At 56.2% G+C, this 27,948-nt stretch overlaps 1 protein-coding gene across 1 annotated transcript; it reads left to right on the top strand.

Annotated features, from left to right (window-relative positions):
* Positions 1-27,921, top strand: SAG (S-antigen visual arrestin). Its single transcript, XM_075529355.1, has 15 exons — positions 1-66; positions 3,837-3,897; positions 5,393-5,437; positions 7,725-7,918; positions 10,993-11,052; positions 12,264-12,340; positions 13,578-13,713; positions 14,369-14,453; positions 17,830-17,902; positions 19,660-19,797; positions 21,591-21,668; positions 22,711-22,734; positions 24,931-24,986; positions 27,426-27,435; positions 27,819-27,921. The coding sequence occupies exons 1-15, from the start codon at positions 1-3 to the stop codon at positions 27,919-27,921; spliced, it is 1,206 nt and encodes a 401-aa protein (XP_075385470.1).
* Positions 27,922-27,948: the final 27 nt, after the last annotated feature.

Here is a 27,948-nt window from a genome sequence, read left to right as displayed (position 1 = left end):
ATGGCAGCCAGTGGGAAGACAAGCCAAAGCCACGTCATCTTCAAGAAGGTCTCCCGGGACAAGTCGGTGAGTGGCGTGGGAGCAGGTGGGTTAATGGACATGAATGTGAACATGAGCCTACCCAGTCAGCACCAAAACCCTGGGTCTGCTGTGGAGATGGCGAGGGCCCCCTGAGGAGGGCAGAGGAGGCTGTGGGTGCATGGGCTGCAGAAGCTACAGCTTCACTCCCGTCTCCTCGGATGTCTCTCCGTCGCCAGAGGAAACGGGCTCCAGCAGCCAAAGACCAGAGGCTCAAATGTTGGGCGATAACATATGAAGACGATAGTAAAGTCCGAGAGGGTAGGAGCGACAGGAGAACGAATACAGCGAAGGAGTCAGACACGTTTTATGGTCGCATGCTCACCTCTGCCCCTCTGGATGAACCACGCGGAACTGGGAAAAGTGAGAGAGCCTTTACTATGACATTTATAGGGAGCCGTAAGACAGGCATAGTCAGTAGTTACATGCATCACAAGGTGGTGGTGTCTACATTAAGGTCCCTGAGCTCACAGGTGAGGAAACCCAATACCTGCCTTGGGGGACGTTACAAGGGGGGTTGGGCGTCATGGTGGGACGAGCAAGCAAAAGGAGACCTGCTTCTATAGGGAGATGAAATCGCCACGTGCTCACTGTAAGGCAGCTTGGCTGTTCAGGGGCGAATCTGGGGGAACGATATTTAAAGCAGGATCATGTACTTGGACTTTAACTTACCAAAGCGGAGGCTGTCCTTTCGGGGAACACTAGCTTTCCAGATTCCCTCTGTAATAAGTCAGGGGATATAGTCCTCCTCATATTTCCCTCAGTGTGAGTTTCCCACACTCCATCGCCCCCAACTTTCCCCTAGTCTCTCAGTCCCTCCGGGTGCCCTCCTCTTGACCTCCTTTCCTAACTGACCTTGAACCCATTCTAAAGACGGTCTGGCCCCCACCTGTGTCTCACTGGACCCTTTTGTGTGTGCTTCTGCCTGCCTGGGAGAATCAATGATGGTGCATCGCTGGACCTCCCAACCATCATGTACCTTACCCAGCAGCCAGGGTCCCCAACCTTAGGGGTCATCTAGAGATTCTGGAGCATGGACGTGCCCCCAGGGGCCTCTGACCTTGATTACTGAAATGCCCTGGTAGCTAGTATCCTCAACCCTGATGGTGGCCGCTGTTGGCTCTCAGCAAGGGCCTAGAAGGGCCCATCTGCCCAAGAAGGTCCTTCCACGCGTCTGAGTTTGGGGTCTGCATTGCTGTCGCAAAGCACCATAAACTGGGTCACTTATAATAACAGACCGACCGACCAACCGGCCCACCCACCCACCCAACCAACCACCTTCCCAACCACCCACCCACCCACCTTCCCAACCAACCAACCAACCAACCACCTACCCACCCACTCAACCACCCACCTAACCAACCAAACCAACCAACCCACCCACAGCAATGACAGGAAACTCAACCCAAACTCACTGCCACCAAGTAGCTCTCAGTGAATAAGATCCCAAGACTGTCGATCTTTACAAGAGCAGACAGCCTCATTATTCTCCCTCAGGGCGCCTGGAGGGTTTGAACCACTGACCTTGAAGTTAGCAGCCCAACACTTAGCCCACAGCACCACCTGTCTGACCGTTCTGGAAGCCAGGAGTCCAGACCATGTGTCGGCCATGTTGATCCTCTCCAAGGGCTCAGAGAATTGTCCCATGCCGCTGCTTGGGGTCCCTGAGTTTGTGGCCGTGTCTGCCCCCCTCCTCACTCGGTGTCTTTCCTTTGTCATCCTTTCTCTCTGTGGACCTTCTCTTCTTTCGACAGGACACCCCTCTTTCTCCCACCCAAAGGGCCCCACTCCACCTCCACCTGGACTTCATGGTCTCCACCACCTCAGGGTCCTCAGCCATCGGTCCCTCCCATCTGGGCTGCACCTTCAACCTCTCCCTCTACCGGGACTTTCCCTGCCCCAAACAAGTAGCAGCCTCGTGCATCTCAACAACACCAACACCCAAACTTGCCTTCCTCCTGACCCATAGTTCTAGCAACCTCGTTCTCAGTCGCATCTTCCTGGAAGAACAGAAAACCCCCCTCACATCTCATTTCCGATCCCACCCGTCCTCCGCGTGGCAGCCACAGTTCCCCTCTGTAAGATGGGAATCACCCCAGGAGGGCACTGTCAGGGTTAGAGGGAGGGATGCTGTCAGGGAGCTCAGCCCAGAGCCAGGCACGGGAGAAAGGGCCAGAGGCTTGGTCACGGTAGGACCTTCCGCTCTGCTAACAAGCCTAGACTTGTGGTTCCCAAACTTGGCCGACCGCTCCCTTTAAAGAAAAAAAAGAAAAATAAACCCATGCCCCGTGGCATTGAAACACAGTTGCCCCGTAGCCCATACGTAGTCGAGGATTCAGTAGGTACCTGCTCAGGAGCCCTGGTGGTATACAGGCTATGCATTGGACTGCTGACTGTAAGGTCGGCAGTTTGGAACCACCGTGGGAGAGCACCGGCCTTTTTACTCCTGTCAAGAGTCGGAATCTCGGAAACGCACAGGGTCTGCCCTGGAGGGTCGCCGGGGGTCAGAGCTGACTCGGCGGGGTGAGTTTGGGGTTTTGGGGGACCCTGCAGGAGCAGTTTCTGCAAGAGGAGGGATATTTATTTCTGAGTCTGACTGCAATAGTTGACTCTGTTCTAGTGCCCACCAGGGGGCGGGATCACCCCCTGTGGGAAACACAGCCGTACATCTCCAGGGTCAAGGCCAAGGCCCTCTCTAAGAGTAGCCTCCCTCGCCGCTGGGTGGCTGCTCACCTGCACATGGAACTCTGGGCTGTCCCTGGGGCTTCTCTCAGCTCTGGGTGTAATATGTTACTCTTTTTGGGGTGGGGGGTTGTCCAGGAAGCACCCCTCTCTCTTCATTCCCATCACCTAGCTACTCTGTCCTTCAGCCTCCCCCTCCTCCCCTCTCACCCACCCCCTGGTGGGGTTAGAGTCCAGCCTACCTCTGCCCTAGCATCCCCCTCCTCCATGGGGCCACCACCACCATCGCCCTTGCCTGATGAGGGCCGGCACAGGGCTAACAGGTCGGAGGCTGGGATTCAGCCGAGGTGCCAGTCAACATCTGTGAAACCAGCCACTGAAAACCCCGCGAAGCCCCGTTCTGCACTGAAACACAAGGGGTCTCCACGAGTCAGGACAACTGGCTTCCAGTGGGACCTCCTGGTCTTCCTCAGAGCAAGGCTTCAGACTTACCTGTGTGGGAGGGATCACGCCTGGTGGGATTTCAGGGCCTCCGCCGAGCTCCCAACTACATGCTCTGTCTAGTATGCTTTAAACCAGGAAGGGACACCTGTCCTCCTGCAGCCAGAAGGAAAAGGCTCCCCGTGCAAGCAAGCGGAAGAAGCCTCATTGTCGTGAGGATAATTTTCCACTAGAGCTTCATCCGCGACTGCAGCTCACTGAGCTGGTCGAGATCACACCCGGGCATGGGGAGAACAGGACGCTCCTGTCCCGCCGAGAGGCGGGGAGAAGACTTCCTGGTGGGCAGGGAAGAGAGCCAGTAAGAGGAGGCACAGGAAGCTGAGGCTGGAGCACTCCTTGTCGAATCCGCCTCTTCATCGCAGCCACGCCAGACAAGTGGGAGAGAGAAGGGGTGTTCATTTCATGGACTGAAGGGTGTCCGAGTGTCATAGTCTTGGGGTCCCACCAGCCTCTTTCAGACCAGGAAACATGGTCTTCCTTATGATTTTGAGTTTTGTCTGCTGCTGAGTTTTAACACGAGCCATTTGGCTTCAAATTCTTGGGCCACCTAGAAGCCCCACCTGTTCTCCCCACAGGTAACCATCTACCTGGGGAAGAGAGACTACATAGACCACGTCAGCCAAGTGGAGCCCGTGGGTAAGTTGTGTCTGGAGGGGGCTCTCCCGCCGACTTGTGGCTGTCATTGTTGCTGTCGTTTTAACTCAGTGGACAGCTGTGTCTTTGTTTGTTTGTTTTAAACTGGCCTCGCTGATAATGTGATCAAAACATGCAACTTCAAATGAGAACCAGTGACAGAAAGAAACACTCAGTAAAATGCCAGCAGCCGGTTTGAAGTCACTTTAAAGGACATGGGCGAGACAAGGGGTTTGTCTCTAGATAGATAAAGAACTCCCAGATTCAACAGTAAAACAAACCACCCCCCAAATATGAATGGACCAAACTAAAAAAACAGACAAAAACAAACAAACAAACAAACCTAGAAGCGTTGAGGCGTCCACCCAGCGTCATGTTATTATCAGGTGCTGTCCAGTCACTTTGGACTCACTGGGGCCTGATGTGCCACGGAACCAAGCATTGCCCGGCTCTGTGCCCCTCCCTACTGTTGTCACATCTGTGCCCACCGGTGGAGCCCCTGTGCCAGCCGTCTCCTTGGTGGTCTGCCTCCTTTATGCCGACCCTCCTTGTTACCCAACGGGCTGTCCTTCTCCACGGACTGGTCTCTGTTGATGGCATGTGAAGAGCAGGCGCGACACGGGCTCCGTGGACCAACCATTGTGAGGACGGTGTCAGACTTCATTTTGTCAGTGCAGCGATGGCGACAACTACACACATGCACACACGCACACACGCACACGGGCGTAAAAGCATCCTGGGAACATGAAGTGTAAAGATAATGGAATGACTCCAGGAAGCCGTGTTGGCCAGACGTACCAGTGCCCAGCTCTGGTCAGCTGCGACATAGTGCCACCCCGCCCCTCCGGGTCAGCATAGAACCGTGCTCTCTCTTTCAAGGGCTGACTTTTCACCAGGCCTTTCTTCGGAGGCACCTCAGGCTACACTGGCACTGCAAGCATGTAGTTCCCACCCAAGCACATTGGGAAAAAATCCACTGCCACTGAGTCAATTCTGACCGGTAGCAACCCTGTAGGAGAGCGTAGAGCTGACCGCCCTGTGTGATTCCAAGACAGTAACTCTTTGCAGGAGTAAAAAGCCGCATCTTTCTCCCACGGGGCGGTTGGTGGTTTTGAACTGCTGACCTTACAGATAGCAGCTCAACAAGGCCCCCCCAGAGCACCTTTCCCAGGCGTGTTAGCTGTGGGCAATTCTCAGGCTGCTGGCAACGCAGAGTTGGGTGAGCTGAGTAGTTAACGGGATCGTGTGCGCTCAGAGGCTATTTGGGGGAGGGTCTGAAGCACTGACAGAATGAAGTCTGTATGTCTGGGGGGCGGGGGAGGTGCGTGGAAATCTGCACCAGTATCTAGAGATTTGGCTCTCTCTGGGTGGTGGGATGTTGGATGGCTTTGCTTTCTCTTTGCTTCACGTGACTTTCCGGTTTTCCCTTAACGAGCTCGGATCACCTGTGTGATGTGTCTATGCTTGCCCCTCAATGTCCTCTCCCTCTCTGGTTTAGACGGCGTCGTGCTGGTCGATCCTGATCTCGTCAAGGGCAAGAAAGGTGAGGTGGGCCTCCTGGCCCGGGGGGAGGCACGTGGGTGCGAAGGGACCTTGGTCCTGGACTGAGGCCTTGGAAACGGCAGCCCGGTCCAGAGCAAAGGGCCAGCATCTGGCGTTTGGTTGCACATTTGTTCCCTCATCCCCTGTACCGCCCCCCACGCACCCCCAAGGATAAGCCCACACAGGCTCTCACTGTCCGCTTCTCAGACCAGACGTGCAGATTCAGAGATGGGTGTGTCTACAGGGGCAGGAAAAGTAGCCAGTGAGTGGGCAGGGATTTTGTCTGCACCCCTCACTGGGGTTTGAGGACAGACTCTGAAAGAGGAGGTTTTGCCCTGAAACGGGGGATGGAGCCAGCTGGGAGGCAGGGGAGGTCGGGCCAGGGTGCGCTTCTCCGTTCGGCAGCCAGTGTATAGTGAGCGATTTTGCTACCAGTTCCATAAACGAAATTCGAGCCGACACGGCTGGCCCTGATGCCAATGTCTCCGGCTCAGTTTTCTTCCAGAACTGCTCTTGTGCATGGTTGCTATGGGCAACCCCAAGGAATCGCTCATAGTCTGGGGCCTGCCCAGGATGGAAGGGCAAGCGTCAGGTGTCCACTCTGAGGACTTGGGGTGGGGGTGGGGGGCAGAAGTGAAGTCAAACCCCCACCCCTCACTGCTCTATGTGGTTTTTCACCACTCAGGAAGACTGAATCAGGTCCTGAAATCCCTGCCCATGGCTTTCAAAGTCACTTGCTCTGCTGAGTTACGTCTCAGACAACACGGCTGCCCTTGGTGAGGGCAGGTATAAAGCCAGGGACTGCGGGCAACTTCTTGCCCCCACACCCCGAGGGCGTGGACAGGCGACCATCTTCTTCCAACCTCAGGGGTGCGGGGCACATCAAAGCACAAGGTCCTCGACCGGGAGCTCGCCTTGGCCACTCCTGAGCTGCTTTGCATACACAAGCAATGCGCTTGCTGTCGGGACCTCTAAGGAGCCCTGGCCGTGTATTGGGCTTCGTCCTGGGCTCTAACCGCAAGATCAGCGGTTCAAAACCACCAGCTGCTCCTTGGGAGGCAATCAAGGCTCTCTACTTCCTGACTGAGTCTCTGGGAAACCTACAGAGGCAGTCCTACCCGGTCCTCTAAGGGTCTCTCTGAGTCGGCATCGGCTCGGTGGCGGTGAGTTTGGTTGTGACGTTTACAACATGGGAAATAAACCAACACCAACCATTGCCTTCGAACCCAGTGCGGCTCCCAGGAGACCCGGTGGGTCCGAGTAGAGCCGTGCTCTGCAGGGTCAACGGCGGCTCCTCAGTAGATCACCAGGCCTTGCTTCTGGACACCGCTGGGTGGCCTTGAAGCATCGATCCTTGGGTCAGCAGCCGAGGGCATGAAGCACTGGCATCTCCCAGGGATGTCAGCCCACTCCCAGCTCCGCTGTCCGCCCCATGTCCAGCCTGGCCCGCCATCTGTTCTGCTCTCAAGTAAGGTCCCCCTCTGTCTCTGACTCTTACGCCCCGACTCTAGCCAGGACCCGGCACTGCTTCAGAAATCCAAACCAAACTCACTGCCATCGAGTCGATGCTGGCTCAGAGCGACCCTGTCGGACAGGGGGGAATGGCCCCCGTGGGTTTCTGAGACAGTCACTCTGTACGGGAGTAGAAAGCCCCGTCTTTCTCCTGTGGTGCGGCTGGTGCTTTAGAACTGCTGACCTTGCCGTTAGCAGAACCAGGACCCCACTACGGTCCGGCGCTGCTTCAAAGCTCCTCCAAATCCCTGAGTGGTGGGCCGAGAGGGTCACGGGTGCGGTGCAGCAAGGGATGGGTACCATGTTCTCAGCCCCCCTGTGTTCATCACCCTGGCCCACTAATGTGTCTAGAGTAGCGGTTCTCAACCTGTGGGTCACGACCCCTTTGGGGCCAAACGACCCTATTCATAACAGTAGCAAAATGACAGTGATGAAGCAGTAATTAAAATAATGTTATGGTTGGGGGGTGTCACCACAGTATGAGGAACTGTATGAAAGGGTCACAGCACGAGGAAGCCTGAGAACCACTGGGTTAGAGGAAGGTGTTTCCAACCCCTTAGCCTTTCGGAGGAATTAGCACCTTGGGAGGTGCCGATTTCCAGAACTTAGCTGGGTCGTGTGGTTCTCTCAAACCCCATCTCTTCCAGGGCCTGACGTGAGTGTGAGCAGGTTGCCCCTCGGACACATTCGGTCTAGTGGCAGTGGGCACCATGACAACAGACGTGGTGGGGGGTCTGACGTTTCAAAGCCCCCACCTTCTCTTGTCTTCCTCGCAGTTTATGTCACTCTGACCTGCGCCTTCCGCTACGGCCAGGAAGACATCGACGTGATTGGCCTGACCTTCCGCAGGGACCTGTACTTCTCTCGGGTGCAGGTGTACCCTCCCGTGGGGCCTGCAAACGCCCCCACACATCTGCAGGAGAGCCTGCTCAAGAAGCTGGGGGCCAGCACCTATCCCTTTCTGCTCACGGTGGGTGTGTGCTCCTCTCCCCCACTCCACCACGCATCCGCCCGACTTCCCTGGCCCACGATCACCTGGACGGGAGCCGAGGAAAGGGGACGGGGCAATCGCTTCCCGTTTGTGGCTCTTTAAATTGCACCCTTGGAGAAAATTCTAGAGTGCACGGTCTGTGGTTGTCTTCTTAAAAAGCCCTTGAAAACAGCCTCTCAGCCTTCGACGGCACTATTTCAGCCAGCAGTTTAGCTAGTATCCCCCTTCACCCAGCACCTAATTATACGCACGTGTGTTATGCCTTTACCCGCTTCGCTATCAAAAGAGCAGCTGGCATGAGAGCTCTGAACAGGAAAGGGTGCCCTGCAGACAGGCGGGTCAGGTGAAGCCGGTCCACACGCAGAGGATCACGGTAGACACGTCAGGGCCTCTCCCTTGAGGAGTCTGGCTGCCTCAGGGCCAGGACTCAGGTGTCCAGAGCCTTGGGCCGAAGCTTGAGGTGGGGGAGCTCCTGCTGCTCATGTTACTGGTATTTTTTAAATATTTGGTCTGAAAAGTATAGACGGGCAAGGCTTGGAGCTGTGGTGGGTTCGATTCTAGACCATGCGGCAAAGCAACTATCACCAGAAAGCAAGTCCCCACGTCCCCAACCCCACCCCTAGCCACCAGCGTATAGAAACGTGTTGACATTGTGCTGCCATCTACGAGGCATAGAACTGCACCATGGGAAAGCCTGGGATCTCGTGAGCAGGACCACAACGGGACACCACGTGACCGAGTGAGCAGGTGCCGCTGGGAGCCTGCAGGGTTCATGCACTTCCACTTGTAAAGCGCGGTCTCGGAGGCACGCAGTTGAGCAAGGTGGGCCTGTGTGGTTCAGACCCGGAAGTCGTCCTCCGAGGTACCCCCCTCCCAAAACAGGCCAGAAATTCCGCTTCTGGAAGGTCACAGCTTCCCTGGGGGGCACCAATTCTGTGTCTACGGAGCCCCCGTGCGTCAGCATCTACTCGGTGGTCACTCGCAGCAGCAGCAGCCAAAGTGAGCCAGTCCTGAAAGTTCCCTTTCACAAAAGACTCGCTGAGGAGGAGGAGCTATGGAGTGGCCAACAGGGACCTGGGAGGGGTATGGCCGAGGCGGGGTGCAAAGAAGACGGGGGTGGCAGCCTTCAGGATGCATCACAATGCAATGTCGGGAGGAGCCGCGTCCCCACCACGGGACCGAGGGGCCACATCGCGATGAACAGAGAAGACTGACGTCGGCGAGGGTCTCACTGTCGGATCCACGTCCGTGCTCGCGCAGCAACGGTCACGAGATCAAATGACGCGTGGCAGTGGGTCCAGGTGCTGTTGCGACCTCTGCAAAGTGTCGAAAACAAGGATGTTTCTCTGAGGACTCGGGGGCGCCTGCCTTCAAGCCATTTCCAGCCTCCTCGCAGGCTCGTGGAAGTCGGGCATTGGCTAAGGGAGCCTGGAGAAGAGTCAGTCGGTGCACAAAGGTGCGAGCACCGGATGTTGAAAGTCCCACGGACTGCCGAGAGAGCAGACACATGTCTCGGGAGAAGTTCGGCCAGAAGGCTCCTTAGAGGCAAGGCAGGTGAGACTCTGTCTCACGTGCTTCGGACATGTGATGCGGAGAGACCAGGCCCTGGGAGAAGACAGCCCCCTGGGTGAGGAAGAAGGGCCGTCGGAAAGGAAGACAAGGGGTTGACACGGGGGCTGCGACCCTGGGCCCACACACGGCAGGGATTCCAGGACGATGCAGACGCAGGTCGTGTTTCATGCTGTTGTCTACCGGGTCTCTGTGCATCAGAACCGACTCCACAGCACCTAGCAACAGGGACGTGCGTGGTGCCTAGGACCGGGCAGCGTCCCCTTCTGTGACACTGAGGGCCCCTGGCCGTCCGCACGGACCCAGCAGCAATGAGCAACAGCGGGGACTCATGAAAGGGGGAAGAACAATAATCCCAAGACAGACAAGAAAACGGTGTTCTGTCCTGGGACTTCCCCAGGGTCTGTAAACCGGTGTAGACTTGGTGACCACACAGCAAGATGGCTCCAAACCACAGGGTGCTTTTGAGCCCACAGTTTCATTTCGAGGAAGTTATCCTTTGGAATTCATTGGACAAAGGGGTACAAAGGTGTGGGGAGAAAGGCCTCCCTCGTGGCATGGTCTGAGAAATGACAAGCGAGTCAAAGTGATCTAACGGCTGGCCTTGGAAGGACGGTGCCGACAGAGAGTATCGCGTACACCGTGGGCTGCCGGAAGAGCCAGCGGGTCTGTCTCGGTTGCAGTCCAACCAGGCCGCTCCGAAGAAACGAGGATATGGACACTTGATCTGGCCGACTGTGGGCATGTGATTGGAAGGGACCAGCCTTGGAAAAGGACACCTGCTTCAGCCCAGCGACAGAGGAAGACCCCCGTAGAGATGGATGGATGCCGTGGCCGCAACACCAATGAGCGTGGTGAGGATGGTGCAGGACAGGGAGGTGCCCTGTTGTGCTGTGCCAGGGCCTACTGTGAATCAGAATCCACTCGACAGCCGGCAACGACGGCACAGAGCCAACCGAGACTCTGCCTGCCGTGCAGCTGGTGCTCCCAGAGCCTGAAAGAGACGGTTGCTGCCATTGCCACTGTTAGGGACGGCACGCTGCTTCGTGACATGAGAAGACGGGGTCCATGCGCTCTGAGGGAGGTTATACAAAACCCCACCCCACCCCTGCTGTGGGGTCAAGCCCAACTCTTAGCAACGCTGCAGGACAGAGCAGAGCTGCCCCACAGGGATGCCCAGAGTGTTGTATCTATGGGAGTCCCCTGCCACCGTTTTCTCCCATAGACCGTTGTGCTGGCTGTGAACCACTGTGCACCAGGGCCCCACGAAGAGGGGTGGAAGGGTGGAGCCAGCACCTGTTCGTCATGATGCCTTCTCTAGAACGCACCCACAGGGGAACGTTCTGGAAGGCTGTGCTAACACCTTTTTTTCTGGGTGTGGGGTGAGCATTTAACTCTGGCTTCCTCTGCATGTCCACCGGCCACCCTCCTCTGACACGCCGGATAAGCCCTCTGAGAGGAACGATTTCCATTTCTTCTCACAGTTTCCCGACTATCTGCCCTGCTCCGTGATGCTGCAGCCAGCCCCCCAGGATGTGGGCAAGGTCAGTCCAAGAAGAAATGCCCCCAGCCCTTCCTTCCGTCCACTTGTGTTTTGTTTAAAACCTTTTGTTACGCGTTGAGCGAAGGTTCGCAGCACAGATTGGTTTTCCATCCAACAATCCCTTCCCCTTGTTTTGTTCCACGGCGTGGGTGGCAATCCCTGCAGGGTAGCACCACCGGTCCCGCTTCCTCCCCGTGTCTCCATTCCGCCTCCTTTCCTAGCCTCTTGGAACTTTGTTCAAGCTGCTGACTAGTTTAAGGGGTGTCCACCTAGCTGACTGCGTGCATGCATGTTTGACGGAGCTTTGGAAATTGCTCCATGGCTTCAGAGTGTCCAGCGTTGGGGTCTCTCTGGCACCATTCACCTGGATGTTATTAGGGATCCTTTGCCCCTCTGGCCAGTTGGTGATGGGCAGATCAGTGCCGCCTGTGCCCTCCACCCCCACCCCCACCCCCCAGGGTGCGTTCTCAGCACTGAGGAGCAGAGTGGCCTGTGCCCATCTCCTGGGCTGGGAACAGTGACCGGTGCATGCCTGATTCGCACCCATGCATGCTTCAATTGTTTTTGTTAAATTTGTTTTAGAAAATCAGGCTACCCCCCCACCCCAAGGCCCACTTCCACCTTCTTTTAAAAACGGTGCCCAACGCTAGTCCCTCCTTACTGGGCCATGCTGGCTGCAGTTGAAAAGCGGCTAGTCGCCAGAGTCAGGGAGTCAAGGCCCTGGCATGGGGCCATCATAGGTTCCTGTCTAGTGGGTGCTAGCCCTGTGAGGGTCAGCCCCCCCCCCCCGTGGTGGCAGTGAGAAGTCAGGAAACTGTCCACATGGGTGGAGTCCGGAGAGATCTAGGGGTGGTGGGAAGGGGCTAGTGGGGAGGGGGCTGCACACAGGGGGAAGTGGCTGGAGGCAGAGACCTGCAGTGAGTCACACTCTGTCCCACAATGGGGTCCTGCAGTCCCCCAGCGGAGTCCCCATTGCCCCTCCCTCTCCTGGTGGGCACATCACCATGTCACCACTGCATCCACTTCAGCATCTCCATTCAGAGATTCCACCTGAGGAAGAAAACAGTTAAAACCCAGAGAGAAGGTGACACCCAAAATGAGTGCCCCCCCCCTCTGCCATCCACCTGGGGTTTGTGGTTCCGTCCTGCTCCCTCGTGCCCCTGTTGGAAAGGGCACCGCTGACCGCTGTCCTCTCTGTTCTTACCCCCATAGTCTTGTGGGGTCGATTTTGAGGTCAAAGCGTTTGCCACGGACAGCGCCGAATGGGAAGAGGATAAAATTCCCAAAAAGTAAGAGCATGGTTGTGGGCCCAGGTTGTGGGGGTTTGGAGCCCCCCCTTATTGCCCCTCACTGCCTTTACCACAGTCTTCAGGTCAGGGCAATTCAAGACAGACCCTTCAACCGATGAGACTGGTCCAGTGGCAGGTCATTTGGGTGGGGAAAGATACAGAAGATGTTGGCAGGAGCTGCTGCCTCCAGGGCTCCTGCCCGCACCTGCCTGCTCCCAGATTCCCTGACATCTGTTTTCCTTCTGCCCCCAACCAGACTTGCAGCTGCGCCCCCACATGTACACACACATACACGCACACACGCACGCACATGCACTGGAAGGTAGACCGAGACCGATGCCCCAGGCTGGCCTCACTGGTTGGCACTTCTCAGACACTACCGTTTTTCACGATGCAAAGTTTGGGGCAATCGACGCCATTTTTCGCTTTGGGCTTCTGTGTCCCATTTTGGTCACTCTTACCCCGCCTCAACCCTTGGCTTGCTGCTTGCTGTTGCACGCTGCAGAGATCACAGTAGAGTGCGGACCCCTGGGGGACTCACTCTGTCATGACAGCAGAGTGTAGACACTGGGGAACTCACTCTGTCATGATAGCAGAGTGTAGACACTGAGGGACCCACTTTGTCAGACACGGGGGGGACTCGCCTGCCACGAGAGTCTCTTCATCACGTGGCCTGGCGCCATGTCCAGACCTGCCCACGATAGGAGTGTCTCAGGCTGACACAGGTGTGCAGCATGCTCCTGGGACCCTGACCTTGGAGCCGTAAGGTTGGCAGGTCGCATGTGCCAGCCTCTCCTTAGGAGGAAGGTCAGGTGACCTGCCCTGTGGACATAATGGTCTTGGAAGCCCGAGGGGCCATTCTGCTCCATCCTCCAGGGCCTCCGTGTCAGAATCCAGTGAGGACAGGAGGGTTGAGTCGCGTCCACATGAGACTCATGGGAAATTCCCACCTCAGCTGCGCAGGCGACGGACCAGGCTGAATTGGGTCCTGATGGGATACAATGGACGCCCAGAGGAAGCTGGCAGACTCCCCTCCACAGCAGTGAAAGCACAGCAGAGGGACCCAGAGCCTGGTCTCCCACCCACAGGGCTGCCTCAGACCGTGGTCCAAATGGACTTCTGGTTCACCCAGTCTTTGTGGGAGCCTTCTGGGAGAACCCCAGGATGGATCAGGGCAGGCTGTCGTGAGGAGGCCAGGGGCCCAGCCCAGAAGATAACTCTGACCGTCTCTTCCCAGGAGCTCTGTGCGTCTGCTGATCCGGAAAGTACAGCACGCGCCCAAGGACATGGGCATCCAGCCCCGGGCTGAGGCAACCTGGCAGTTCTTCATGTCGGACAAGCCTCTGCACCTGGCCGTGGTCCTCAGCAAGGAGGTAACCGTGACCCACGCCAACGCCAAGCCCCTGAGGAGCCAGGTCGGGGGCCCTTCTCTTCACAGCCTCAGCTGGTGACCCGCAGTCCTGTTCTAGGGCAGGGTCAAGTCCCAACGCCGGCCAGCAAGGGCTGTCCTCAGAACTTGCAGTAGGGTCTCCAGGACGCCGTCAGTAACCCCTCTTGGTCCCACTTACTGACAGTCTGAGGGCAAGACAGGGAACACGCGTGTGTGCTCCCATGTCCATGGACCAGAGTACACCTGCCTGGGGCTAGAACTTGCTGCTGGGGAGAACTCTGACCCTGGGTTTCCCCAATGACCTCCTTTCCCAGCTTCTCCTCTCCACCCCCCCGCCCCGCTCTCCCTGACTGGCCCGCCCGGACCTCAGCGTTCTGGGCAGAGTCTGCCCTCGGCCAACCTCAGCTCACCCTTCTCCTCACCAGCCAGCCTCTCACTGGCTTTGCTGGGCAGCGCGTGCTCCGGAGACTTCTGTAGAAGAGACGTGTTCCTCCCGCTTCACCCTGGGTGTCAGCCCCGGGAAGCCATTTAGGGAAAGGACCCAGGAAGACAATGCAGGATTGAGAAGGCCCCACCACGCCCAGCCCCTCCTTCCCCGACTCGCGGCTTTCTCCTGACCTGCGACTCACTCTTTTCAGATCTTTTTCCATGGGGAGCCCATCCCGGTGACCATGACTGTCACCAACAACACAGAGAAGACCGTCAAGAAGATCAAAGTGTTGGGTAAGACCGTCCTCCCCAACGTGGGGGGTGGCGTCCTCAGGACTCTCCCTCTGGTCACTTCTGGGGTTGGCCGCCATGGACAGCCGGCCTTTGGAGGGACAAGGATGGCACGCACCACTCCCATGGCACCCAACACCCAGCCCAGTGGATCGCCAGGGGCCGTGAAATTGACTCCAACGCATGGCAGTCCCATGTGTCACAACACAACAGTGAACCGTGTGGCTCTGCAGGGCTGATTGAGGGGGGATCACCAGACCTGCTTCCCGGTGGGCTCAGACCCTCACCCCTGCCCAGCTTTGGAACCACTTGCAATTTGGACAGTGTCCCTGATGGGCATTCTTCCTGTTTCCTTACTCTCTTGCCTCCTGGGGCAGGAGACCTGACCCTGGGGAGCCCATGGGGCTTCTCTTCCGGGGTCCAGGATGTATTCAGTTTTCCGAGTGATGTAGCAGGAGGAAGGACAGGATTCTGGGCCCTAGAAAGTGCCACGGCCCAGCCGCAGGGGTGACTTCAGGGGGTTCTCGAAACCCCCTGAGTGGACATGCTTTGGGCAGGGGAAATGCTCACGTGGGGCCTGAGCCAGCAGAAGCAGGAGACTCAGCCTGGCCGGGAGGACAGCAGGGAAGAGGAAAGGTTCCTCCTGCTGGCTGTTTCCACGCAGGCCCTTCACTTGAAGGCCGCGGACGTGCACGAGCTGCTGGGCCGATGCAAGTCTGTGGCCACTCACAGCGACCGACAGTGTCCGATAGAGTGGACCTGCCCTCAGAGAGGCTTAGCATTGCCGCCTTTGTCACCATTGGATCTCTGCCCTTGTGGTTAAGCAGTGAGGTGCCTCACCACTGTGCTACAGGGGCGCAGAGGACAGCCGAGTGCAGGCATGGTCTTCCATGATGCAGTGGACTGACCTGGGAGGGGCCCCTAGGTCCATATGGAATGGCTAGCACAATGCCTTAGTGTCTTATGTGAAAAACAAACACCGAAACCAACCGAAAACCCCCTCACCCTCCTTGAGTCACTCTTAACTCACAGCGACCCCAGAGGACACACTAGAACTGCCCCTGAGGGTTTTCTCACGCGTTTCGTCTTTATGGGAGTAGAAAGCCTCACAGTGGCCGGTGCTTCAAGTTGCTGACCCCGCCGCAGTTAGCAGCCGCCACCCCCAGGGCTCCCCGTGTCTTGTGTTGCTGCTGGTGTTGTTGTTGTTGTTGTCGTTTGGTGCCGCAGAGTCTGTTCTGGCTCCTGGCGACCCTGCCTGTGCTCCCATTGGTCTTATGCTTCAGCGCATTGCTGCAGCCGCCGTGTCCGTCCATCTCAGCGAGGCCTTCCCCCTTGTCACTGCCCCTCCGCTGTCCCAAGCATGCTGCCCTTCTCCAAGGACTGGTCTCTCCTGACAACCTGTCCAAAGCATGAACGAAATGAAGTCTCCCGATCCTTGCCTCTGAGAGAGAGCCTCCTGGCTGCGCTGCTTCCAGGATAGGTTTGTTTGTTCAGAATAACGTCCCCAGGGACCAGCTGGCTGTCTCCGTCTGCCCGGGCCTAAGGCTTTCCGGGAGGTGGGGTGGGGGGGGGGTGTCGCGGCTCAAGTAGGGATGGTCCCAGGAGAAGTAGGGCAGGTGGTCATCATAGGTGCCATCCGGAACCCCTCCTTCCTTGCCCTGCACCCACCATAGACAAGGTGGGAGGATTTGGATGCACATGTCCGGAACATTCTAGATTTTCTTACTGTTAGTAAAAACCCCCAAACCTAATGCAGTGCTGTGAAGGCTGTTCAGGCTCCCGGTGACCCCTGTGTTGAGGAGCAGAACGGCTCCTCGGGTTTTCTTTATGGTAGGGGGTCACCAGGCCTTTCCGCCCTGGCGCTGCCGGGGGCATGTTGTACCTCCTGTTTCTAGTTGAACACAGACTATTCGAGCCCCCTGGCAACGGGGACCTCACTGGGAGAGAGACAGGGCTTTCTACTCTCGAAAAGAGTTACAGACTCAGAAACTCACCAGGGCGGTCCACCTTGTTCTACAGCAGTGGTTCTCAACCTGTGGGTCACGACCCCTTTCACAGGGGTCACCCAATTCATCACAGTGATGAAGTAGCAGTAAAATAATTTTATGGTTGGGGGTCGCCACCACATGAGGAACTGTATGAAAAGGCCGTGGCATGAGGAGGGGTGAGGACCACTGCTCTGCAGGGTCACCATGGGTTGGCATCGACTCAGTGGCACTGAGTTTGGTTTGGTTAGGGATCTCATGGGAATGCTTAGCTTGATCACGGTGGTCTTGTTTTGGGTTCGTTTAATGAGTATGACTTCCGGCCCGTGTGTGGCTGTGGGGTGTTGTTGAGTGGCTTCTGACTCACAGTGGCCCCCATACAACGGGCGGCAGCGCTGTCCAGCCTGCAGTGATGGAGCTGCCTGCCATGCTCAAGAAAGCAATCCACAGCAGGGGGGCTGATACAGGGGCATCGGGTGAAAAACGATCTCTGAAAGTCGAATGAATCCTGAATTCAAAGCACACACGGCCCCCTGCACTCCCACCCGGTAAAAACAATGGGTTGGATTTCTGAAACAGAACGTTACATGTTTCCACAGGCAGGACACCAGAGTGCTGCACACCAGCGGATCCCTTTCAACCTGAAGCTTGGTTTTAAATAGCAAGGCCATCATTTCATCCTCCCAGAACCCCTAGTGTTAGAGGCAATTACCCCTCTCCTCTTCCTGACGGGGAACCTGAGGCTCGGAGGAGCCAGATCGCTTCACCCCACAATTCACAGCTGAACTACCAGTTGGCACACAGCCACAATGATACCTGGCCGGTGCAAACGGGCCCGGAGACATCTTTTATTTATTTATTTTTGTTGTTGTTGTTTTTTTAAATTTTTTTTTCCGGAGACATCTTTATACGGACAAGACAGCCTCAGTGTTTCTAGTGTGGGTGCATGGAAGGCTGGAGCTCAGAGTCCAGTCAGTGGCACTCCCGTTTTAAGACAGGCCTGGCCATCTATTTCTGAAGAGCCAGCCCCTGGAAGAAACCCTGTGGAGCACAGGTCCCCTCCGACACATGGGGTCCCCGGGGGTCAGGGGTCACTGACAGCATCTGCTTCCACTGGGGGTCCAGCTGCATCCTGTCTTCCCATCCACCCCCTGCTACACCCAGGCACCAGGCCTATTGGGCTTCCAGATGTTCCGAGCTTGGGGAACTGGAAGGTGGCTGCTGGTTCGATAAGACAGAGGCTCATGGGAGGAGGCAGAGCTTGGGGTACAGAGAAGGGTGCCCAGGGATGTCTGATGGATCAGCTCAGGGGGGAGAAGAAGCTGTGGATCGCGGGTGGGAGGGCCCATCTGGAGGGCCCACCCCGCCTCACCCCACCCCTCCCTCCTTTGCAGTGGAGCAGGTGGCCAACGTGGTCCTCTACTCCAGCGACTGCTACGTTAGGCCCGTGGCCATGGAGGAAGCACAGTGAGTAACGGCCCACTTCCGTTTCTGGGGGGCCACTTCCGGTCGGGTTCCCCACTCCATGGACCCCTGATGAGGAAGTGGAAGCCCAGCTGCCCCGCCTTCTCCTTCCCACTCGGGGGCTGCTGTGGAAGTTAGCATCTCCACCTGCCGCCTGAGAGGTCCGGAAGGAGGAGAGGCAGGGTCAGAGGGCAAGGTTGCCATGGCAATGGCAGTGCCTTCTGGCAGTTTATCCTCGGAGTGAACTGTCAGGAACCTTTCTTCTGAAATAGCTCATCCTCCTGTGGTGGCCCTGCATGCAGCACAGGGAGCGCAGCTCGGCAGTTACCGCACCTGCAGTTCTGCGTCTGTTCTCACGCTCGTCGTGATCGGGTGTGGAGGCTGCTGCAGGAGAAGTACCACGAGGGGGTGGCTTTCACAAACAGGCTGATTTTCTCGTAGTGGAGGAGGCTGGGCGTCCCCAGTCAGGGCCCTGGCTCCTGGGAGAGGCTCTGCTCTCGGCTCTGGGGGAAGGTCTTTGTCTCTTCAGCTTCCTTGTCTTTTCCTGGCTCCGTGGAGATTTCCTCGTGGCTGAGCATCTCTCTGATCCCATCCCGGCCTGCTCTTTGGCTAGTTTAACCTCTTTCATATCTCAGGAGATTGTTTTAAGACACACCGGATGCACATGCTGCCTCCTAGCATAACAAAGCAAACCTCTCCCCAAATGTAATGATAGCCACAGATGTAACCAGACCCAAACTCTCTGTCACTGAGTCGATTCTGACTCCGTGTGACCCTGCAGGGCAGGGTAGAGCTGCACCATCGGGGTTCCGAGACTGGGAATCTTTACAGGAACTGACGGTGTCATCACGGCCCCCCCACTGTGGCTTGTGGGCCCACACCAACCTTCCCGCTGGCAGACCGGTGCTTAACCCACCATGCCACCATGTTCTGTTGTGGTAAGGTGCTGCCGGGTTGCCGTGGCAACCCTGGGGACACCAACAGGAGACACGGTCCAGTCTTGCTCCATCCTCACACGTAGTCTACGTTTGAGCCCATTGTGTCGGCCATCCACCTTTCCAGGGCCTTCCTCTTTGTCGCTGCCCCTCTGCTTTGCCAAGCGTGATGTCCTTCTCCAGGGACTGGTCTCTCCTGAAAACGTGTCCAAAGTTCGTGAGACGAAGGCTCACCATCCTTGCGTCTAAGGCACACTCTGGCCGTGCCACTTCCAAGACAGATGTGTTGGTTCCTTTGGTGGCCCACGGTGCTCTCGGTATTCCTCACCAGCACCGCCATTCAAATGCAAAGAACCTTCTTGGACCTTCCTTAATGCAACGCCCAGCGTTCCCATGCCTAGGAGGCAGTTGAAAACACGTTGGCTTGGGTTGGTGCACTTTGGTGCCCAGAGTGGTACCCAGGTGTGTAGGCGGCTATGAGGGCCACCATCGGGCTTAGGGTTCACAACATTTCTCGTAGCATCACAGCTCTTGGCAACAGGAGCACTGGACTCTGGTCTTGTTGCTGGGGTGACCAGAGGCCTCTGGAGCCCACTCTGGAGGAGACAGGGTGTACTCTCTGCTCCCTGGGCTGGTTGGCCTCATTGAACCCCATGGGATATTCTGGTAACTCGGTGGCTCCCAGCTCACCATTTCAGTAAGATCCAGGGCCTTGGGTCCTGCAAACATACTCAATGAGGACTCGGGCCTCATGGGGTTGGTGGAAGCTTTTTGCATTTCTCCGTTTCAATGAACCAACCCTCAACTCTGTTTTTTGCCCTCCAGAGAGAAAGTACCCCCAAATAGCACCTTTACCAAGACAGTAACCCTGGTGCCGCTGCTGGCGAACAACCGGGAGAGGCGGGGAATCGCTCTGGACGGGAAGATCAAGCATGAGGACACAAACCTGGCCTCCAGCACCATGTGAGTGCCTGGCTCGTCCCGCAGCGGGAGACACACTGGCCTGCTTCCCTGTCTTGTCTCTGTCCGTGGGCTCAGAAGCATGATGGCCTGGATCAGCCTGGGTGGTCTAGAGAAACATAACCCGTGAAGCTCCTAGCTCAAGGGAATGGTTCACTCCCTGGTCGAGGCTGGCAAGTTCCAAATATGTAGGGTGGATGTCAGGTTGGAGGTTTCTCTTGATTCACGCAGCTGCCAGGACTCATCGACCCGAGACTAGCAGGTCAGATTGGCTGCTGCTGATTCCCCAGGGTTAGCAGACAATGTGGCTGGCCACTGGCTCAAGTCCTAAAAATAGGAGGTCAGATACCAAGCCAGGTACAGGGTTCATCCTGGCAAAAAGCAAGCACACTTTGCCCGAAGGTCTTCATATGTTGGAATCAGGCAACAATCCCAAGGAAATTCCCTTTCAGTGGGCGCATCATGGAAGTGATTACATTAGAATAGATCTCATCATAGGCCATGACTACACCTTCACTGGCCCAGCCAAGTTGACGCAGCTGCGTCACAACTCCCGCCCCAGCACGATAAGCTCATCATAACTGCGGAGGTTTGTTATAAGACGTCTCCAGAGTCCACAGTACTTTGCCAAGGGTTGTGCAGGAGGTATCTGGTCAGTTAATGGGCAAGCAAAATCTGCTCCTGACCATGACCTTGTGCTTTTTGCTCATCCCTCAACTTCACGGCTGCCTTCTAGGGTCCTCAGATGGAACAGCTGTTGGAGAGCCTGGATGAAAGTGTGTGTGTGTGTGTGTGTGTGTGTGTGTGTGTGTGTGAGAGAGAGAGAGAGAGAGAGAGAGAGAGAGAGAGAGAGAGAGAGAATGAATCATCCAGTCAAGGCAGGTCATAGGATGAAAGCTGGCAGGACATCTCAGCTTGGGTCAAAGCCACATACTGTCCCCAGCTTCTGTTTGGGCTTCAGGCTTGAATCCTCCTTCTTCCCCACCTCCGTTGGCTGGTCCCAGCCACTCTCCAGCCTGTGTTTGGCTGGCTTCCACAGTTCCAGACAAAGGACACTTTCCGCCCCCCCCCCTCCCCGGAAAGGAGCTGTTCTGCTGAGGCAGGGGCATGGTGGCCCTGTGGGCTGGCACCTTGGCTGGGGGGTCTTCTCCTAGACCCAGACCTTCCTGCTGTAACTCAGAGCTCCATCTCAACCGCCCTACCCTGCCTTCTGCCCGCAGCCTCCCGGGCTAGGTCCCACCATGATTCATGTAGCTTAGCTAGCCCTGGGAGAGCCCACTGTGGGCTGTCCTGCCAGGCTCATGTCCCCCTGCTCGATCACGCGACGCAGGAATCTAGAAGGCGCTTTGCACGGTTCCTGTCACCAGGAGGAGCTCTGTGAGCAGTCTGCCGAGGAAATCACGCGTGAGACTGCGCCGGCCCTGAGACCCAGTGGCCCTCCGTCCAGGCACATAAACCCTCATGGAGGTCTTGCTCGGTGCCAGCGGGGATGCTGAGGGCTGGGGACACAGAGCTGTGGGGACAAAGGCAGGTCCACTCACCATGGGGGAGAGGAGGAGGAGGAGGAGGAGGAAGGAGCAATGTGCCCCCCCTGAACTTCCAGAGCAGAAACACCAGCTATGAGACACAAAAGGCCCCCTCTCCCCAGCCCCACATGCATCCAGCTTGAGGGTTCGTGGGGTTCTCAGTATCCCAGGAGGAGCCCCCACGAGGGCAGGCCTGGATGGGAAGAGAAAGGACGCTCATTGTGTCCTTGGTGTCTGCCCTGGCCCCGTTTCTTCTCCTTGTCTCTTCAGCCTCAAGGAGGGCATAGACCGGACCGTCATGGGGATCCTGGTGTCCTACCAGATCAAGGTGAAGCTCACGGTGTCAGGGTGAGTGCCCCTGTCCCCACAGCCACCTGCTCTGTCTTGACCTTTGACATCCAAGCCGTCCCAGTTCTGAAGGGTTGGGAGACAGGAAGAGAAGTCCCACGTCCTGCTCCAAGGATCCTGTTCAGTGTTTTTGAGCCTGGGCTTCAACCTCGAGGTTCCTCTTCCCAACAGATCCTCTTGAGGAAGAGATGGAATCCCAAGGTGAGGGAGAAAGTCACACGCCAGGTGGACAGTCCACACCAGGGAGGTGGTACGCCCCCTGGCCACCACAGGAGCGCAGCAGGGCAGTGTTTGTCCAGGAAGAAAGCTCAGCAGGCAGGCATGGATAAGAGAGAAGGACAGATGGACACGGGGAGCCCAGGGAGGGAGTAGGGAGAACTCTGTGACATCGTGGGGACAGCCGTCCGTGTCACAGGACAAAATAGGTATGACTGTGGAATGGAAATCAATTTTGCTCCAGAAACTTTTGTCCAGCTCTCAATACTCCATCCCTGCCATCGAGTCGATGCCGACTCATAGCGACCCTATAGGGCAGGGAAGAACTGCCCCTGTGGGTTTCAGAGACTAAGTGTTTCACGGGAGTGGAAAGCCACGTCTTTCTCCCATGGAGGGGCTGGGAGATTCACACCTCGGACCTTGAACTCAGTAGCTCAGCTCCTGACGACGACATCACCAGGGTGCCTTAGGTCACAATAAATAGCATGAAGCACCAAGACACTCATGGCCACCGAGTCAATTCTGACCCACAGCGACCCTACAGGACAGAATAGAACTGTCCCTTTGGGAGAAGGACAGACAGCCTCACTGTCCTTCCTTGAGCAGCCAGTGGGCTCCAGCAGCTGGTCTTGGGGTTAGCAGATCAACCTGTGACCCCCTACCCCACCAGGACACCTAATGGCCCCAAAAGGAACAAAGTTAGGGGGAGACTTCAGCTGGGGTGAGGTCTGTGACCTGAGGCCGTCCTGCCTCTGGGGGACGGGAAGGAACGTTGGGTGCCTCCTGTGGGCTTGTTGCCCATGAGCCTGTCTGTTTTGTCCCCCAGCTTCCTGGGCGAGCTGACCTCCAGGTAAGATGCTCCCCTTCGCTCCTCCCTTCGGTGCCCGGATATCCAGACAGCGGGCTGGGGTCTGAGCATGACACCGGTGGACTCTGGTTTGGGGGCAGTTGTGACCAGGTGGATGGAGAGCTGTGAGGCTGGGGTGTTTGTATGAGATCCTGGCTGGGCCTACACGAGACAAGCACACACACACACACACACACACACACACTCACTCACACACACACACTCACACACACACACACACACTCACACACACACACACAATGGCTTGCAACTTGCAGATGCCTTTAGGCTTATTTTCCGCACCATGGCAAAACACATCCACCACCACATTTTCCATTGTAACTATTTGAAAATGCACGATTCAGCGGCCCTGAGTACCTTCAAATACCGAGTAGCCCTCACTATGTCTAGTTCCCCAAACTTCTCATCGCCCCCAAAAGAAACCACCTGCCTATTAAGCAGCCTTCCCCATCTCCTTTCCATCAGCTTCTGCCAACCACCAACCTACTGTCCATCTCCGGAAACTTGCCGATGACGGGCATTTCATGGACGTGGGATTGTATCCTCTTGACCCTTTAGTGACCGCGTACCCTTTCCCGGCTGAGTGATAATTCCACAGCATGGGTGGACCCCGTCTTGTGGGTCCGTTTACTGTGCAGGGACACTGGGCTGGTTCTCACCATTGGCTGCAGTGAGGGTGACGGCTGCCTTTTCGATCATGCATAAAGAGGGGGCAGGCGGGGGGGGGGGTATCTGAGACAGACACCCGCCTTCCACAGCCCTGAAGCCCAGCCCCTGCAACCCCAGGCGGGCCTTTATCTTTAGACCCTTCTGCACCTACCTCAGACAGAGAGGCTTCATTGTAAAGAAATGAGCGTAGACCCCAAGAGGTGACCCCCTGGGCAGGAGGCAGTGTCACCACCTTTCCACTAATCTCCCCTGCCCACTCTGCCCCCAACACCTGCTCCATCGGCATTTCCCTTCTGCCCGTCCCCTCCCCCCCTTTCCTTCTTCCGGGCAAATTCCCAGGAGTCCCAAAGCCCTTTCAACTCTCCTCTCCCAGTTCTCACAACATACTCTCACGGTCACCAGCAGCCAAGAGTCAGGAGGGTGGGGCAGTGGTAGACTTGGACTGTCCGGCGCAGAGGCAGGTCTGATTCCCACTCCCGGGCGCTACTCTGTCACGTTGCTCAGGTTACAGCAGAGCTTCCACACGAAGGCAGGGTAGAAAGACAGGCCTGGAAACCTCCTTCCAAAACTCAGCCCTTGAAACCCTCCAACCCCATGGCCTGAGCCACCGGTCCCGAGGAAGGCGCAGGGTGGGGCAGCGTGGGGCCCAGGCCTCAGGGCAGCTGAAATGTAGCACCGGCCACACTCGAGAGCTGTCCTCAACTGCTTCCTGACTGCTGGACTTGTAAAAGACCAAAGTAAAAGCAGTTAGATTGGCCCGTAATCGCATGATCACATAGCTCAGTGGTTCAGTCACAGTAAGAAGAGCTGGGCAGTCATCACCAGAACCACTTTTAGAACATTTTCTACTTTCTTTTTGGTGCTGAAACTCGGAAACTGTTTCCTTCTTTCTGGTACTCACTGCTACCCATTCCCTATCTACCACCCCCACCCCCACCCTCCCCTGCCATCCCCACAGGGAGCCTTTAATCCAGTAAATCTCCATCGATTTACCTGCCCTGGATTTCATATACAGAAAAAAAATTTTTTTGAAAGCAAACACAAAATACAAAGTAACAACAATAATAAAGTAAAACAGAGAAAGACTTCAACCTAAGGACAGCAGAAAAGTATTAAAAATGAGACCAAATTTAAAGGGAGTCGAAAGGGAGATCAAATGATAAGGTATAACATCCTTGACCTAGCCACACCTGCAATGAGCCACTTTCCAATGCGCTCTGCAGGACAGCAAGGCTGCTCCGTCCCTGGTCCGTGGTCAGAAGGGGCTCACCGGAGGCTTCAGCCATGTGCATTTCCCCTGGGGGTTTTGTGCCTATTGGTAGTTTTTGTTTTTTATTCCCTGAAGTCTCACTCAGCTTCAGCCTGAGAATCACTGAGGCCACATTCTTCATGGTGCACGTGGCTGATGTGACGTGTGGGTGTGTGGTGTCGTGTGTGCATGCCTGGTGTGTGCGCGGGGCGTGTGCCTGTGTCCACCCTCTCTCATAGTCTGCCTGCTTCATTTCACAGTGAGGTGGCCACTGAGGTGCCGTTCCGCCTCATGCACCCCCAGCCGGGGGACCCAGGTCAGTCGCCCCGAGTCCTGCCTTTCTCCCAGCATTTATGGCTCTCGCTGTGCATCCTCATGTGTCCTCATCTTTCCTGAGCACCTCTCCGATGGGATGGCCAGGTGCCCACAATGCCACTTTGTCCCCAATGTCACAGGCGGCCCCAGAAAGGAGAGCAGGCAGCTGGTCAGGGAGGGAGAGTGGGGACGGGGCAGGGGGTGGGGCGGGAGAGCCCTGTGCGTGGACCAGGGACATTCCTGTTAGGTTTGAGTGCTGCCAGCATGCTGAAACCAATAATCTATCGATTATATACTGGCGATTGGAATTTGAAAGGGGGAAACAAGAAGGTCGTTTGTCATCTTGGAGAATATGGCCTTGTTGAAAGGAATGAAGCCAGCGAGCACATGGTGGAATTTTGTAAGACTAACGACGTATTTATGGCCAGCACCCCTTTTCACCCACACAGGGATCTTGTCAGAGGGAACACCTAGGAAACAAATCAACTCTATCTGGGGGAAGAGGCCATAGAGAGGTGCCATGCCATCAGTCGGAACAGAGCAAGGCCCCGCTGTGGACCGGACCACCAATTGCTCACCTGCAAGTTCAAGGAGAAGCTGAGAAAATGAAGACAACACCACGGGAGCCAGAATATGACCTTGAGCATTTCCCACCTGGATCTGGAGACCGTCTCAAGAGCAGGTTTGAACACTTACAACCAAAGACCAGACACACTGTGGGTTGGCCACCAGGGCGTCATACTTGCAGAAAGCAAATGGTGCATCCAAAAGAGACCAACGGGAGTGTCCGAAACAAGCGCTGGGCTGGAGCGACCAGAGAGAAGGGAGCCACCAAGTACAAGAGCTGATCAGAAGATTTCAGAGGGGACCACGTGAAGCATTATAATTATAGTGCAAAGCCGTGGAATCTAGCCACAGGGAGAACATGCTTAGCATTTCTCAGGCTGGAGAACTGAAGTAAGAAGTCAAGGCCCGAGCTGTGATTTTGCAGAATGCTATGAATCAGAGATTGAATGACGCAGGAAGCACCGCGGGAAGATGGAAGGTCACGGAACCAAAAAGAAACGATGGATGTCCCAGGAGGAAGCCTGTGGTCAAGAGCCGGCTGACGGTATTGAGGGGAGAGTGTTCAGCTGCAGTAAAAGGCTTGGTGCAGAACAAGGCTTCCGAATTGGTGAAATACCAGCTGCAAAACTGGAAGCATTTACTCATCCATGCCAAGAAATTTTGCTAAGAGCTTACCTGGCCAATCGGCTGGAAAAAACATCCATACTTGTGGCGCGTCCAAAGAAAGGTGATCCAATGGCATGTGGAGACAACGGAATCATCCGCGCTGAACGATCTCATTGTCACGGACAAGTCCAACTTCCCCGAGGTTAATGCAAAACATGGTTGATCAGCAAGGAATCCATTCAATGGCAGTGAGTGCGCTTGTTGGCGCGTCTTGGTTTACAGCTTATCGTTAGGAGCCCTGGTGGTGCACCGATTAAGCACTGGGCTGCTACCCCAACAGCCAGTGGTTCGAATCCACCAGCCTCTCCGTGGGAAAAAGCGGAGGCAGTCTGCTTCTGTGAAGGTGATGCGTGGGAAATCGTGGGGAGCAGTTCTGCCTGCCCTGCCCTGCGGGGTAGCCCTAAATTGGCATGAACTCACCAGCTTGGGCTTTGTTGTTGTTAGGTGCCTTCCAGTCGGTTCTGACTCACAGCAACGCAATGCACGGCCGAAGGAAATAGCCCCAGTCTTGCCCATCCTCACCATTGTCATGTGTGAGCCTAGGGCTGCAGCCACTGTGGCAGCCCAGCTCACAGAAGGGCTCCCTCTCCTCTGCCCATCCACTTGACCAAGCACAGTGTCCTTTACATGGTCTGGCATCTCCTGATAACAAGTCCAAAGTACTGGAGACAAAGTCTCGGCATCCTTGCCTCTAAGGAGCATTCGACTTCTTCTGAGACAGATTGGTTTGTTCTTCATGGTACTTTCTGATTTTCCCCACCAGCACCATAGTTCAAATGCATCGGTTGTTCTTCAGTCTCCCTTCTCCACTGTCCAACCTTCACATGCATAGGAGGCGATTGAAAACAGCATTGTGGCTTGGGTCCGGTGCACCTTCGCCCTCAAAGTCGCATCCTTGCTTTTCAACACTTCAAAGGGGTCTTGTGCGGCACAGGGACCCAACGCAATGCATCCCTTGGTCTCTTGACTGCCGCTTCTGTGAGTGTTGATGGTGGATCCCAGCAGGATGAAATCCTTGCCGACTACCATCGTGTCCCCGTGTATCATGATGTTAGGCTGCGGTGGGGGGTGGGGTCGCTTTATTGCCCCTCAGATAAAGTCAGCTCACCAAGGAAGCCATTTGCTGGCTGTCGCTGTGATGAGGAATCAGTGCTAACCCATCTCTCTCTCTCTCTCTCTCTCTCTCCATCCTATGCTCACACCACAGCAAAGGAGAGGTGAGTTGCTGGGCGTCGCCCTCTCATCCCCCTGTCCCCTGGGACTCCCCACTTAGTGGAGACACTTGACTGCTGGTCCTTTGCTTTCTGACCTTCTGGGACAGCGCCCCTGGCCATTCCTTCTGCCACCAAGTACCCATGGTCCACACAGTTGTCACCGGGGCGCTCCATTGCCCTGTGCCTGCCTTCCCCATCCCGGGATTGTGGTTTAGGGCTGTGATGTGAAACGTGGTAGAGAGCATGGTGGGGCCGTCCTGTTATGTGGGAACACCTTCACGGGAGCGTCGCGGCCACAGGCCGGGCAGATGTCCTGTGTCTCCCTCAAGCTTCCATCTCCCCCTTCCGACGGCGCCCTGACCAACCTGCCCTTTGTCTGGTCTTAGTTTTCAGGACGAAAACCTGGTGTTTGAGGAGTTTGCTCGCCAAAATCTGAAAGATAACGAGGAAGAGGAGAAAAACAAGGAGAAAACCACCAGTGACGAGTGAAGAGGCGGCCAGGGAGACGGGAAGTGG

Source organism: Tenrec ecaudatus, chromosome 13, assembly GCF_050624435.1.
Source record: "Tenrec ecaudatus isolate mTenEca1 chromosome 13, mTenEca1.hap1, whole genome shotgun sequence".
Classification (NCBI taxonomy): Eukaryota; Metazoa; Chordata; class Mammalia; order Afrosoricida; family Tenrecidae; genus Tenrec; species Tenrec ecaudatus.
The sequence above is the reverse complement of the archived record's forward strand: the minus strand, read 5'-3'. Positions and strand labels throughout refer to the sequence as shown.

What these genes read in the sequence shown, in the direction of transcription:
- SAG (XM_075529355.1), top strand. Translation starts at nt 1, where the DNA reads ATGGCAGCCAGTGGGAAGACAAGCCAAAGCCACGTCATCTTCAAGAAG. An exon ending in CCCCCCAGGATGTGGGCAAG is followed by an intron (nt 11,053 to 12,263) that starts GTCAGTCCAAGA and finishes TTACCCCCATAG; the next exon opens with TCTTGTGGGGTCGATTTTGA. An exon ending in AACCTGGCCTCCAGCACCAT is followed by an intron (nt 19,798 to 21,590) that starts GTGAGTGCCTGG and finishes TTGTCTCTTCAG; the next exon opens with CCTCAAGGAGGGCATAGACC.